Genomic DNA, 15269 nt, shown 5'->3' with positions numbered 1-15269 from the left:
GTAGTTTTCTGTTGCGGTCAGATTCTCAATTACATTAACGACATCATAACAAATATATCACTGTTTATATTTTTTTAAAATAACTTATTTTTAAAATTCATTGCAAAGATAAATTATTTTCAAATGTCCCCTTCTCTTCTATTAAATTGATCCGTACTTGGCTCTGCTGTCTGAAAATGATCATATTTCCTTACTACTATATACAGTGTTCAATTTGAAATTCATCCTTTTTATGTTCTTCCTTCGAACAGAATTTAAAAAAAAAAAATTATTGTTGAGAAATCTAATAATCAAAATTAAACAGAATTATTGTAGCACTGCTGAATTTCCTCTATTCAATTATACGAAATCCAGATTCTCGTTTATTCTTTGTAATCCAGATTCTCAGTTTCTGTCTCTCCTTCCCATGGCTGAAATTGAAGGAAAGAAAGGGTAAGAAAATGAAATGGAAAATAATCTTTTTGCCTAAATTGGCTCTGTACACTTTGCAAATCCAATAATGACAAATTATGCGAAAGAGGGTACCAATAATTGAAAATTTTTTTGAATGATCACCGATCGATCATTGATCACCCAGAACCAGAACATAGTTTTTTTCCAGCTTGAAACTATAAAACGACATGCATGGTAGTTTAATAGCCATACACAATCGAACAGTACTTGTCCTTAACCCAGCGGAAGCTATTCCTTAAAGATGTCTTAAGTTGGCCTTCGACTTGGTAGGCCTTGTACTTAACGACACGCCGTTGCCTCTTTATTTCAGCCTCGGTATAAGTATACGGCGATTCATATGGGGTGCTACTGCTGATCTTCTTTTTATTACAGGAAGATCCCGTTGATTTTGTATGTCTATGGGATCGAGGATATTCAATATTTTGGCTTTTCTTCTCTCCCGGCGGTGTTTTGAATTTCCAATCTTCACTGTAATGCCTCCGGTGCCGGTGAGGCTTCCGGTAATCATTCATTTCTTTCTTATTTCCTGCCTTCATATTTCAAAAAAACAAAAAGAAAAAGAAAGAAAGAATGCAGAGAGATTGTGGAAGTCCAACTATGTCTCTGGTATTGGGTCAACGAATTTTGTGAATGAGACGATTATTGATCTGTTTCGTATGATAATTAATTGATTAATTAATTAATTTAATTAAGAAACACTTAATTAGAAGGAGTTCAAATTAAGACTCCGGATTCTTGGGAGATAGCATTCGCATTTTATTAGCCAACAGCTCAAAATTGCCTAATTATGTTTAATGGAGACTCCAATAGCTTTTGACGTTTGACCAAAGAATTGATCTTTTACTAATTTTCTTCAATTGGATTTTTTTACTTATCTTTTGATAAGTGAATTCACTTTTCATTTTATTAATAAGAGCTTAATTTTTTAGATAGGAACGTAAATTCTCATGTATTAATCTTCTAATAAGTGAATTTACTTTTTATTTTATTAACATGAGCTCAATTCTTGATATAAAAATGTAAATTCTCATATATTAATCTCCTAATAATCTTGATATGAATTATCAATATCAAGACATATTAGATAATTAAAAAATTAATCATACTTCAAAAATAAATTATTTTTATAATCTAAAATAAATGAAAAAGAAAAACAATCTTATAATCTTTCTTGGAGGGAAGGAATACTTTTTTTTTTTTTTTTCAAAATTTAGTAATATTTGTAGTGGCTATATCTTATAGTACTATAAAAAATTAAAGAATTAATTAGAAAAAAAAGGCTTTTTTGGGGAAAATGAAATTCAACTTAATTAATTCATAATTGATCCAATGTCCATTTGAGAATTTCATGATAGAACCTTTTATGCAATGTTTATTTTTTTTATTCAAATGTATATCTAATGACACTCATTTAAAATAATACAGGCTTTAACTAATTAATTAATTAATAATACTTAATTGATCAAGCATGCAAATTAATGATAATTGGACAAACTAGCTTTCTTTTACTACAAAATAAAACACATTAATCTTCTCTTGTATCTTGTAACTAGATAACACGTACGGATATAGTATTACTACACGGTACCGTTTTCCCTCTGGCTTGTCCCGTCCAACCTCATATTATTACTATATCCGCCATGGAATTACCAGCAGCAGGTCAATCGTCTCTCATGAATACGGCGCTAGCCGCAAGTGTAGATCAACGTCATCATCTGCTCCGTTGTTAACTTGTGCAATCAACGGAGGAGCTGATCTAAGCCCTACACCACTCGGGCCTACAACCTGAGGAGCGCCTCCCGTACTTGGTGGTGCCGGTGCACACAACGACACCGTAGCTATACCAGCACCTGTACTACCACAAATGGACGACGGTCTTGATCCTGTTGAATCCTTTGTAATGATGGGAATAGCTGTTATGAGCCTTTGAACTTTTGTGAACTGGGCTCGCTTTGCACGTCCACGTTCTCTCTTATGTGCATTTTGATGGCCGCCCAATGCTTGAGAATTTGCAAACCCTCGGTGACAATACTGGCATTCAAATCGTTTGCTATATGCTGTTACTGAGGATTTCTCACAGTCTGTCACCGTAAAACCAAACAGTCTCAAATCTGAAGATGGTTTTTCCTCAAGGTCAGCATCTTTTCTTGATGCACTCATGCTAAACTATGTAGAATAGAAGCTTTCTTCATATGTTATTTTATAATCTCAGTTGTTATCTATAGGTATAGATTTATAGGAAATTACTTCCTTACTCCCTGTGTATAGAACCATCCATAGTAACTTCGTTATTTTATCTCTTTTTTTAGATAATCACCAATAATATTTCCGGCTCTTTCACTTATTATTATTTAATCACCGTTAAATTATCTATGATTGATTTATCTAATACACCTAGTGTAGGTAAGTCTTATCCAGATTTTTATAATTCAATTTTTTTTTGTCATTGTTTAGAGTTGTAAGGTGTTAGTTATTGATTTGTCTTAATATGATTGGACTTGCTTATATATCGTATCAGTCTCTGCGGTATACTCACCAAACTAATAAAAATTAGAAATTTTTTTGAAATTATTCATAAATTATCATTTTTTTCTTTCATATGTTTAGAAATATTCTCGCTACAGCTAATAAATCATTTTAATGCTAATAAATCATTTTAATTTTCATTAACCGATATAAGTTATTTCGTAAAATAATTAAATAGAATTTAAAAATAAATTCAAAAATTAACTGTCTTTTAAGATAAAATTCAGGTTAGTTAACTGTAAATATCATAAAACATTAAGTTCCTTATAAAATAAACAAAACGAAATATTGCATGTTATTTACGGTTCATGGTAAACCAAATCATAATTTTATTGTCATTAAGTTCAAATCTTCATTGAAACAAAATCATAATTAAAATTCATTATCATTTTCGGAAAAAACATTTATGAGAACGATAATAATTTCATAATCAAAATTTTTTTTAATAAATTAGTTTGACATATGAGTGAGCTCAGACACTATATTAAAAAAAAGTGAATATTGTCTGCCACTATAAACCTAGGATGGCGTTAATTGCACGTCTGGTAGAAGAACTTATGATTGTTCCCCGCAAAGCATACGAGCTTAATTAATTTTGTCTTCTCATTATACTCGACTCTTCCTCGATGACAGACCACTAAAAGTGTTCGACGAAATGTCTAAAGTTGGTATTATTAGCCTTTACTTATCACTTCCCATCAAACTGCTGTATGTTATCACGCCATATATCTATATATCTTCCGTCCTGAAAATGACTCTAATGGCTCATTTTTTTTATTAATATTTTATTAAACTTTCAGCTTATTCGACAATAACTGTAAAATAAACTTATTTGTTTGAGATGAATCAATAACTACTTATTTAAATTAGTAAGTTAAAATTTTATTTTAACGAATAAATTTCATTTTAAGTGACTTACTTAGATATGGTATACGAGTCAAACTACGAAGCACATAGACAGAAACTATTTTTTTTGAGAAATAAGGGTATTTTTCAAGTACCCTGTTAAAGTTTGATATGTTTCTCTATCGTGAGTCTTTTGTTATCTCGCTTGATAGAAACAACAAATCAATCGTATAAAATTTGAAGTATAACTTATACAGATCCCTAATCTCCATTCGTTTGATCTGTAGGAAAAGTTATTGGAAAAGGTTGAAACTTTTTCAAGGACGCTTGAAAATTGGCCGACCGAGCTTGGTTTCTTCCATGGTTTTTCCTACAGTTATATAATAAATCTAGACTGCACACATTTCGTCGGTTTAACCCATGACATAACATCAGAAAGGAATTGTGTTGTACAGTAAGTTGGTGGAGAAAGACTTGTCGCAGGATAAGAAAGAAAGAAAGACAAGCTTCAAGTTATTTTTCTATTTCAGATTACTCGCATTTGGTCGACGAAGCAAAGCCATTCAATTTTTATTGCCATGTTAAATCACGACCCTTTAGTGTACTTTTCACTCAGGATCCAGTGCTGCCTTTTTTTTTTTTTTTTTTTTTACAATTTATAGAGTAAAAGTAGCGTTTGATTTAATTATTCACGTAGTTCATAATTCATTTGTATTTAATGTGTTTTGTTAAAGAATTTAATTCCTGATGAATAGTTTATAAAAGTTCCAATTTTGTAATTTTTTTTTATTTAGCAGCTCGCTGATTTGTGTTATTTGATAATATTGACTATATAAAAATAAATAATTTTATAATTTTTGTTTCAGAAAAATTAATATGAGACATGCAAGAAAAGACAGAATTGAGAGAGAGGAGACAAGAATCTAGCATAAGACACAGAGAAAATCAAAATATATCCAAGGTTGTATTATTGAATATTCACAACAATCCAAAATCACACACAGTAATTATACTATTGGGCTTCTATTTACAATTACATGTCAGGCCCAATTACAAATTACAACACTATTAAAAATATTATATACATGTCAAGCACTATTCACAATTCTCCACTAGAAGCCCAACATACGAACTCAATTACGATTCAGAATTATTATTTGCAAATATAATTACTAACGTAATATTTTTATTTCATTTATAACTATTTAAATAATAAATAACAATTAAATATTATTATAAAAAATTTACTTCACATTTTTTTTTATTTTTAATATATTAACACATTTATCTTAAAAAATAAAAAATAAAAATATATATTACATGATAATTTATTAACCAATGAAATTATTAAATATAATATTTGGAGATTTATTATTACACACAAAAGCAGAGACTCAGGCTCCGTTTGTTTCCCTAAAATAACTTGCAGAAAAATATTTTTCATAATTTTGCATTGTTCGAAGGGCTCAGAAAAATAAGTCAACAGAAAATATTTTCTTGGTCAAATGAAAATTAAGTCGTTTTTTAAGAAAAATAACTTTCCATTTTCGAGAGATTAAAACATTTTTCAGACATTGGCAAATCTTATAATCCATATTTTCAATTTATTAATCATCGTAATTACTAGTCACCATTTATCACCGATCGCCACTACAGGCTATCGGCGGCTTTCATAATTTATATATATATTTATTTGAATTCTTTTCATATTTAACAATAAAATTTTTAAATTATAAAATTTTTATTAATAATAATATTTTTTATGGTCATATGAGATAAAGACTTTAATATTTTTAATTAATTTTTAATATTATAATCAAACAACGGAAAATATTTTTCAAGAATGTTATTTTTCTATAAATTATTTTACGGAAACAAACGGAGCCTCAATTTCAAATTAAGAGTTCAATTTTTGGCATAGCCACATCCTAACCATCACAGCATCACTACTGTTTAAAGATTCTCTATAAATTGATAAATAATTTTCACATAATTTATAATAATGGATTCACAATTATTCTCTCTCAACTAATTTAGACCTAAACAATTTTCTAAGAGGCCCATTAGAGAATCATTAGGCCCATAACCCATGCAAAGCTCGCGCCCAGTGGGCATTGATTTAATGCAATCCTTGCGCCTCCTGCGCACGTAAGAACTCATCCAAACACAATCCTCCCCAAATCACGGACCCACTGGAATTAGAAAAGGCCCCACGTTTTGATCCAACGGTCAATAGTTTCGGTGTGCGCTCAATAATTCCATGCATCTATAAGGCGCACGATAGCTTTTCTCCGCTGTGAACAGTTATCGTTCTCATCAGGATGCGCGTTGCTCCCCCTTCCACATGGTATTTCTCTCTCTAATATCCCCGCCATTTTCATGTTTCCTCGTCCTTTCTTTAAAACTTGAGTTAGTTATTGACCGTTAAACACAACGTCTCAGGTATGTTTGAGTACTCTTTACGTGAGCCTTTCTATTTTGATAAAATGTTCATTTTGACTCTTATGCTATTAGTAACTGCAAATTTGTATAAATTTCTGGTTTTTCCCCTTGCTGGTTTGTGTATGGAGGTGGGTGCCTTGATTAATTTGAGGGTTTTGAAGATTTCATTAATGAATGTGAGATTGGTAGTTTCGATGGGATTAGGTAATTTTAAGATAAGTACATTTATAAATCAAGTCACCAATTCAGTGCTTTTGGGTTCATTTTGACTTGTTTTCTTGCTAATTTCGTCCCAAATAATATCGTCTTTCTTTTGGTTTTATGTGTAATGGGTATTAGAAAAGCATCGGTTATTGGATGTGGAAAGGACTTTGGCTGGCCTTTCTTGGATTATAAATGATAATTCTTGAGTGCTGAATGAAATCATCACTTTTTTTTTTTTTTGCTTGTGGTTTTACTGAAGCTTTTTCCTGTCTGTGTACTTGTGATCACTCGTCCATATTTGGATTTGGTACTGTAACTTTTCGCTGGATGTTTCTGTGTTGATTCAAACTGTAAATTTGGGATTATAGGCGTTTAAGGAGAGGCTGACACGGTTAAAAGAACGGCTTATTTTTTAAACTGAAGAAGAAAAGCAATCCGAAACTGCATTCGATATTTCTTTACACGTCCAAATGAAAACATTATTGTGAAACTTATAGAATTGAGCATCGTGAAGCATTATGAATTCTGATAATGTGTCAATAACTGACCTTGATCAGCAATAATGAAACACAGTTATGGATGATGAAGTTACTAAGATCTGATTTGTGCGGTAATAGATGGATATTATCCTGTGTCGTCAGACTGTCCTCTTCTCAAAATACTTGCTGTTCACTTCCATTCACCATTCTGTTTCAGTTTTGCATTGTCTGCATGCTTTATGTTTCAATTAGATTATGCAAAGTGCTTCCTGGTATTTTCAATTTGCATATTTGTAATTCAAACATAACATTATCAACTGTTTTGTGCAGGTTTATTTTCTGAATTTTATCAATTGGCGAAAGAATGTCTGAAGGAACAAGTTTGATGATGGAGTCTTCTGAAAATGGGACAGATATATCTCAAGATGATACTGGAAACATGGAAGAAATACCTGAGGACACAATATTGTCACGACAAACTTCTGTGAACCTTGTTCCATTTATTGGCCAACGATTTGTCTCTCAAGATGCTGCTTATGAATTTTACTGCAGTTTTGCAAAGCAATGTGGTTTTTCAATTAGACGCCATCGAACTCGTGGAAAGGATGGTGTTGGTAGAGGAGTCACCAGAAGAGATTTCACCTGCCACCGTGGTGGTTATCCACAGATGAAACCCTCTGAAGATGGAAAGATGCAAAGGAATCGTAAGTCATCACGTTGTGGCTGTCAGGCATACATGCGTATTGTGAAGCGGGCAGATTTTGATGTCCCTGAATGGCGTGTTACTGGCTTTAGCAACATCCACAACCATGAATTGTTAAAATCAAGTGAAGTGCATCTCCTTCCGGCCTATTGCACCATATCTCCAGATGACAAGAGTCGAATTTGCATGTTTGCAAAAGCTGGAATGTCAGTCAGACAGATGTTACGATTGATGGAGCTGGAGAAAGGTGTGAAGCTAGGCTGTTTACCATTTACTGAAATAGATGTGAGAAACCTACTACAGTCTTTTAGAAATGTTAACCGAGATAATGATGCTATTGATCTTATTGCAATGTGCAAGAAACTGAAGGATGAAGATTCCAACTTCAAATATGACTTCAAAATAGACGGCAACAATAGGTTAGAGCATATTGCATGGTCTTATGCCTCATCTGTTCAATTATATGAGGTATTTGGTGATGCGGTGGTTTTTGACACAACACATCGTCTGGATGCCTATGATATGATATTAGGCATCTGGCTTGGGCTGGACAATCATGGGATGACTTGTTTCTTCAGTTGTGTATTGCTACGTGATGAAAATATGCAATCATTTTCATGGGCATTGAAGGTAAGAATCTTATGAGAATGTAACTGGCAAGTTGAGGAGTAAAATTATATCATGTTTTCTGTAAGCTGCGAGAATGTGAATTGACCTATAACCTGCTTAAGCTTTTTACCTGCCAATTTGATGCTAGTATACAGTACAAAACTTCAGTCACAAGAAAGAATAGTTATATATAGTTCTGTTTTGGATTTACTCCCACATTATTTCTTTTGCATAATGTACTTTCCAAAGGTGCAATGAAGCCATGAATGGTCTAAATTCAATGATAATTTACTCTGCTATCCTTATTTTCATAAATTTTTTTGTTTATCTGGTCAGAACTCAGTATCTACTGTTTATACAAATCTTCCTAATATGTTTTATAATATCTATGCAGGCATTTTTAGATTTCATGAACAAAAAGGCTCCACAAACAATTATGACTGACCAAAATATGTGGTTGAAGGAGGCCATTGCTATGGAAATGCCAGAAACTAAACATGCCTTTTGCATTTGGCACATCATTGCAAAATTCTCAGATTGGTTTTCTGCACTGCTGGGGTCATGTTATGATGAATGGAAAACTGAGTTTCTCCGAGTCTATAATCTTGAATTTGTGAATGATTTTGAGGAAGGTTGGAAGGAAATGGTCATCAAATATGGGCTCCATGCCAATAAGCATGTTGCTAGCTTGTATGCATTGCGGACATTTTGGGGCTTGCCATATTTGAGGCATTATTTTTTCGCAGGAATGATGAACACATGTCAGTCTGAATCAGTTAATGCTATCATTCAACGATTTTTGAGTGCACAGTCACAATTAGATCGTTTTGTTGAGCGAGTGTGTTTCCTTCCTACTATTTCTTTTGATTCTCTTATGAATGTTAACAACCTAAATTTCGAATTCCCTTTTTCAGGTGGCTGATATTGTTGATTTTAATAATTATGCTGGTGTGAAGGCAGAGACTCAGCGAAAACTTCAGAAAGTTTACCTTAAAACGGGCTCACCTATTGAATCACATGCAGCCTCTGTTCTTACTCCATATGCCTTTAATAAGCTCCAAGAGGAGCTTGTGTTAGCTCCACAGTATGCATCACTTCCAATAGATGAATATTGTTACCAAGTCAGACATCATACTCAGATGTCTGGTGGCTGCAAAGTCATTTGGGATCCCTGTCAAGAGCACATCAGTTGTAGCTGCAATCGATTTGAATTTTTAGGCATCCTTTGTCGGCATGTTCTCCGTGTCTTATCAACTAACAACTGTTTTCACATTCCAGACCAATATTTGCCTAACCGATGGCGTGATGTTAGCTCATCTTCCACTACAAGAGCGCATTCTGAGAGGATTCAGTTTCTAGAGTCCATGGCTTCTACACTCGTGACAGAATCAATTGAAACAGAGGAACGCCTTGCTGTTGCATGTGATCAAATTGCTATGGTGTTATCACGCATTAAGGAACTCCCTAGGCAGACGCATGACGAGAATGCCTACAATTGCCCATCTGACCCATTGATTCTACCGGATGTTGAAGATGCTGATGGAATAGTTCAGGCTCTTGCAATTGGGAATTCTCATGACTCAATCAATCTGGGAAAGCTAAAAGAGCGGAGGCCCAGAGATGGAAATGATGTGTCTAGAAAGCGAAGGCACTGTTCTGGACCTTGCTGTGGGCAGTTTGGACATGATGCGTCAGATTGTCCAATTATGGGAAGCGATCATTTGAATGGTGCAGCCCTGGGGTATTTATAGGTTAGGATATTGGCAGTGTAGTTGGTACGAGGAGCAATCAAATTAGAGTCGTGGTCTTTGCTTATTCAAGTGGTGCATTTTTCTGCCCTTCCAGATCTACTCCATACAAAAAATTCACTCTTTGCTACAGCAGAAACATCATGGTACACACGGCACCCATTGATTTAAGGGTTCTTTCAGCGTTGGAGTTATAGCATGAAATTATTGATTGTAACCTTGCAAATGAATTAGTTTCCTTACATATGTCATTTTTGGATTGTAGCATTGACAACTGGGTTGATCTTAAGATTTGGCGTACAGTGAACTTTTGTAAACTTGGAAGTTGCAATTAGATGCTCCCATGTCAAGAACTCACCATATAGTAGAAGAACCCTCTATTGGCCTTACCTCTGACGTTAATTTTCTTATATTATTCTCGGTTCAGTGGTTTTGTCATGCTTTACTTAAACTATAAATTCTAGACTAGCTGTGAATTAGGAAATCAGTATGTCTGTTGGTTCTTAATACTTGAGAACAGGTATGGATTTGCCACCTGTGTCACCTGCAAAAGACCTGACGTTTCATTGCACTATCTCTATCTCTCTATATTGCCGTAATTATTGTGGATCACTTGCTTGCCAATTTTTGCTGTTTGATTCTCATGAGCATGCTGTTGTTTTCCATTTGTCACCTTGTTAGCAGAAATTCTTGAGCATGATACAAGGATGTTGTGTCTGTTTCCCATTTTAGTGACAGCTGCATCTTAGAAAATGGAAACTAAGCACATGGATAGAACTTGACTCCATAAGGCCTTCGCAGAACTTGAAGAGGAAATGAACTCTACTTTTCCAACATGCATCATGCAGTTGATATTTTAATCAAATTGTTGTTTAAATGGTTTCAATGCAAATACTTCTTGTTCTTTAGACACACTTAGGATATCGTTACATTCACTTACTTATAATAGTAATTTTCACTTGCTAAATTATACAAAGGTTATACCTCGGCATACTTAATCGTCAGCCAACGAGACCTTGCTGAGCCTGCTTGGTAATGATCGAGAGCTACTTTTTACAACTTTTCTGCCCTTCACCCGATGATTTTGTGACCCAAAAAGAGCTCTCTGTGCAAGTACTTTCTCAAAATTATTGTTGCCTGTGCCTTTCATGTTAGGCTTTTTATCTGCTGCAGTAGCTATTTTGTTGCTGGTGCAAGCATCCAGATCCACAACGTTGGCCTTTTCAGAAGCCATGTATGACAGAATGCAGATCGTGGGAATGTGAGAAAGGAATGTGGTGAATGTTTTAAGTTTTATAGAATTATGCTATGGGGTTATTAATTATGCATGAAGCCTTGGCAAGCTACCTTGGGAATATGTTGGAAGCAAGTGGGTATTAGGGTTGAAGCCATATTTGTGGTTGCAGCAAGAATCAACTAGTAAAATTCTTACCCATGGAATAAGTTTCCTAATCTTCATGATTAAGCAACAAAATATGCACCAAGGCAATCATCTCTATCCGTTGTTTGTTGGTTCTTAGAGTTCTCAAAGAATATTGACCCTTTCTACATGTATTTTAGTTGATTGTGAGAATATTAAGTGCCATGTTTAATTCTACTGTTTGTACAACCGTGAAGTAACGTTAAGAGAAACATAGGGCCATATGGGAAGTGCGTGAATTGACTAGTTGAATGTGATTTACACTATCTTTTTCATGAATTTCTTCCTTTTTTTTTTTTTTATTCACTATAGGAGTCCAATAGAAAAAAGTAAAAGATTTGATGCACTCACATCACAGGTAGGTCAACCCTGCTCAACTTCATCCTTTTTCATGTATGCATATGCATTTTAAGAGGTGTTTGACAGGGAAGTAGACACTGTACTACTGTTTTCTCTTTGTATGTGCATGCAGCTCAATGGATAATGTGTTTCTGGGGCATCTTGAACACTCCTAAAATCACTTGCATTATAGTGCTTGATTATGAAAGAAACTGAACAGAATATTTTACCTTTTTTATGTACAGTAGCTTGAAGGGCTACCTGGTGAACTCACCACCACCAGTGTCCTTTCCATTATTATAGTGTTTCAACTTTCAAGGGATTTGACCCATACAATGCAAAAGGGTATTCAATATTCTTTTTGTGTCAACTTTGGTGTTTATAATGGCTTAATGTCAATTCTTGATTGCTTAATAATATAATGGTAGTGTTTCCAAGAATAATCAACCGTCCATTCCTTTAGTTTCTTTTTTCCCCTGCAGGCTAGGCCGTCCATTCTCGTATTAAAATGCATTACACTCAATCCATAAGATTTGGTCAACCTGTTCATTCTTTATTGCACCCAGATGGAATCTTATCTCCCTCTCCACCTGGAATCACACTTTTGCCTTCTGTTGTGCTTATACCAGGCAATTTACAACTTTGTTGAGGAATTGTTCCAAGCTACGCTGTCCTATTCTCCGTTTTGTTTGCAGAAGGAGCATTTCTCTCTGATATAATTTTGTGTCTGAGGCATCTAATGAACAAATATAGCTCATTGTTCGTTTCCGAAGTTCTTAAATAGTATGAGTTTCAACTTTCAAATTGTTGGATTAATACGAACATTAAATAGGTGGATTACGTGAAAATCGAATGTTCCATAGCCTCCTATCTGAAACTCAAAGCAGGGAGAATTGTTCCTATGCATATGCTTTACCAGAAAGCCAAAAAATAAAACAAATAAATAAGTTAGCAAAATGATACTTGAGAAATTACCTTGTGCGTCATCTTAATTTAACAAGAATAATTTAAAGCGAAAACCTAAGAGCCAGATGCCAATAGCATCCTTGTGTGAATACTTGACTCTAAAGACCAGAACCTGAGAATCTTTAGCCTTTAAGTAACCTTTCCTCGAAGCAATTCTGCATCTGTTTTTATGAACGGATTTTAAGCCTATAGCCACATTTTGTCCTCTTCCTCCTATTTCCGTGCCTGACCCAATTGCGAAGTCTTTTTAGGACTCAGCCATGCCACCAAGAAAAGCAATCACGCATGCCGATCTTGCACCAGGTCCTCGAAGCACCGATTTGAGTAGCAAAACGGCTGTCTTCCTTATGGTTCTAACCATTCTTTCTGGCCTTTTTTGCTTTGTTCTTTGTCTTATCGCAGAAGCCACCCATTCCCAGGTAAAATTGGATATTGCAGAACCCATTTGAGGCACAAGAACGGTCATTTAGCCATTTAATTTTTCTTGCAGGTGACGTGGGTTGCTGCTGCTGCCAATGCTAAACGAAATGGTGAGAATTATGAATGTGTGTATAGCGGAAGTGGCAAGACACCATTGTTATGTGCAGCTATTGCGTTTGTGGGAATTGCAGTTGCTATGGTAGTAGAGCACATGTACATGTTGATTGCAATCAGTAAAGCACCTCCTCCAGCTTTACTTTCATGGGACTCCAATTGTCCTGTTGCCAAGAACATTACCTGGCAAGCTGGATTTTTCTTTGTTGCAACTTGGTATTTACTATCTGGGTTCAAAATTCAAACTCTTTCATCTCCATCCCCTTCAAATATTTTCTATATTCCAAGAATAATTACAGTTCTGTGATTTCTTCTAGGTTGTGCTTTGCCGTTGGGGAAATCTTGTTGTTAATTGGACTGAGTGTGGAATCAGGACATTTGAAGAATTGGTCTAAACCAAGACCAAGTTGCCTCATTATCAAACAAGGGTTGTTCTCTGCAGCTGGAGTTTTATCTTTGCTGACAGTTTTCTTTGCTGCTGGGCTATACATAACTGCATTGCGTGCACAAAGAATATCCCAAGAGCAAGAAAACTTGAGGCGGCAGATTCTTGAAGCCTCTGCTCTTTATGCGACTCCGCCACCGTCACCACCACCTCAAATCATTGCCACTGCTAGGGAAAATCCTATTGCAAGAGAAAGACAGACTATGCAACCGCCATTCATAGACCCACCAGCTTTTAGCAAGAACTTGAATTTAGTATAAATAATCGAGAATGCATTTTGGTGCCATTAGCAAAGCTAAAGACACCACAAGACACAGCTCCATTTCGTGCAAGCAATGCTTGAGAGAAGTATATATGCACGTATCTGAAATTGTAATTCATTTATTTTTTTGTAAATAGATTCTTTTAATTTTTTGATTGCTGGAAATTGAGCGTTGGCGAACAAAACGACAATTCTTAATATATAAAACGAGTTAGGTTTATTCTAACCGTCCCGTCGGTTGTAACGTTGGACGAATTCTACGTTTTTGTCCAAGGAAGATGGGCCGTCAAGAGAAGCCCATCAAAAGAAATCAATTCTGTGGACTAATTGAGACATGTCTGTACAGATTTGGGCTCATTTTCATTTTTCAGTCGGTGGGTTCTTCTTCTAAGTTCAAACCCTACCGCCAGCCTCAATTGCAACGCCGAGCTTTATACCCGACCACAATGATCGCATAAATAAAAATTTTAATTTATTGATATTGGAATCATTTTTTCAGAATTTACACCAGCTTAAACCTGGGTGAAATGAAAACTAAATTAATTAATATAATAAAAAAAGAATTGGACCGAACCATGGCTACTGCAGAATAATCAGCTTCGAGTTAACTTGCCTATTCTTCCCGGCTTTGAGCATATCAGGGTTTCAGACCTTATTTTAGCACAAGGGGAACGTGCTTGGAATTTGCCATTGATACATGGTCTCTTCAACCCTTCAATTGCTGAAATTATCACTTCCATTCCTTTAGCTACCAATATTCAAGATGACATTCTTATATGGCATTGGACAGACTCAGGGATATATTCTGTGAAATCTGGATACAAAATAGTAGCATCCCAATATGTGGATACCGAAGATACTTGGCGGTCAGGTTTTTGGAAAGCTCTTTGGTCACTGAAAATTTCACCGAAAGTGAAACATTTTCTCTGGAGATGTTGTCGAGACATTCTACCAGTTAAAACAGTTTTGGAAAGACGGGGACTAGAGCTCGATACAGGATGTGATTATTGTGGTGCTGCTGAAACATCAGTCCATGCCCTTGTTGAGTGTCCAAAAGCAAGATTTTGCTGGCAATTTTTTGGTGCTCAGCTTAATATTGGAAATTTTCCAAATCTTTTACAGATGCTGGAACATCTGCACAAGGTGTGGGAAACTGCATTCTTTGAGAGTTTTACTATGGTCTTATGGAGTGTTTGGCTGAGTCGTAATGAGCTGAAATGGAATCAAGTGGAAGAAGGACCTTATCATGTGGCGACTCGCGCTAGAAGTATGCTCGCATCTTGGAAGAAAGCC

General features: G+C 35.1%; 3 protein-coding genes across 4 annotated transcripts; 2 read left to right on the top strand and 1 right to left on the bottom strand.

The window, feature by feature from the left end:
• Positions 1-2124: 2124 nt before the first annotated feature.
• Positions 2125-2613, bottom strand: LOC105643673 (uncharacterized). Its single transcript, XM_012228863.4, has one exon. The coding sequence runs from the start codon at positions 2611-2613 to the stop codon at positions 2125-2127; it is 489 nt and encodes a 162-aa protein (XP_012084253.1).
• Positions 2614-6025: 3412 nt separating this feature from the next.
• LOC105643502 (protein FAR1-RELATED SEQUENCE 11) lies at positions 6026-10436 on the top strand. 2 transcript variants are annotated; one of them, XM_012228633.4, is made up of 4 exons: positions 6026-6172; positions 7281-8283; positions 8657-9100; positions 9177-10436. In XM_012228633.4, the coding sequence occupies exons 2-4, from the start codon at positions 7315-7317 to the stop codon at positions 10011-10013; spliced, it is 2250 nt and encodes a 749-aa protein (XP_012084023.1). In that variant the 5' UTR covers positions 6026-6172; positions 7281-7314; the 3' UTR covers positions 10014-10436. The 2 variants fall into 2 exon arrangements, with proteins under 2 accessions (XP_012084023.1, XP_012084022.1); XM_012228632.4 differs by having other exon boundaries at positions 6082-6267.
• A 2359-nt stretch (positions 10437-12795) lies between these two features.
• Positions 12796-14141, top strand: LOC105643501 (transmembrane protein, putative (DUF1218)). The gene is made up of 3 exons (XM_012228631.4): positions 12796-13154; positions 13226-13485; positions 13587-14141. Exons 1-3 carry the CDS (start codon positions 12996-12998, stop codon positions 13972-13974), a joined length of 807 nt encoding a protein of 268 aa, XP_012084021.1. The 5' UTR covers positions 12796-12995; the 3' UTR covers positions 13975-14141.
• The last annotated feature ends 1128 nt before the right edge of the window (positions 14142-15269 follow it).

Source organism: Jatropha curcas, chromosome 7, assembly GCF_041381405.1.
Source record: "Jatropha curcas cultivar XTBG-Jc1 chromosome 7, XTBG_Jcur_1.0, whole genome shotgun sequence".
NCBI classification, from domain to species: Eukaryota; Viridiplantae; Streptophyta; class Magnoliopsida; order Malpighiales; family Euphorbiaceae; genus Jatropha; species Jatropha curcas.
Note: the sequence above shows the minus strand (reverse complement) of the source record. Positions and strands in the feature narration are given on the sequence as shown.

Coding starts and splice junctions, on each gene's coding strand:
- LOC105643502 (XM_012228633.4), top strand. CDS start 7,315: ATGTCTGAAGGAACAAGTTTGATGATGGAGTCTTCTGAAAATGGGACA. Junction 8,284..8,656: donor CATTTTCATGGGCATTGAAG/GTAAGAATCTTA, acceptor ATATCTATGCAG/GCATTTTTAGATTTCATGAA. Junction 9,101..9,176: donor TAGATCGTTTTGTTGAGCGA/GTGTGTTTCCTT, acceptor TCCCTTTTTCAG/GTGGCTGATATTGTTGATTT.
- LOC105643673 (XM_012228863.4), bottom strand. CDS start 2,613: ATGAGTGCATCAAGAAAAGATGCTGACCTTGAGGAAAAACCATCTTCA.
- LOC105643501 (XM_012228631.4), top strand. CDS start 12,996: ATGCCACCAAGAAAAGCAATCACGCATGCCGATCTTGCACCAGGTCCT. Junction 13,155..13,225: donor CAGAAGCCACCCATTCCCAG/GTAAAATTGGAT, acceptor TTTTTCTTGCAG/GTGACGTGGGTTGCTGCTGC. Junction 13,486..13,586: donor TTTTTCTTTGTTGCAACTTG/GTATTTACTATC, acceptor GATTTCTTCTAG/GTTGTGCTTTGCCGTTGGGG.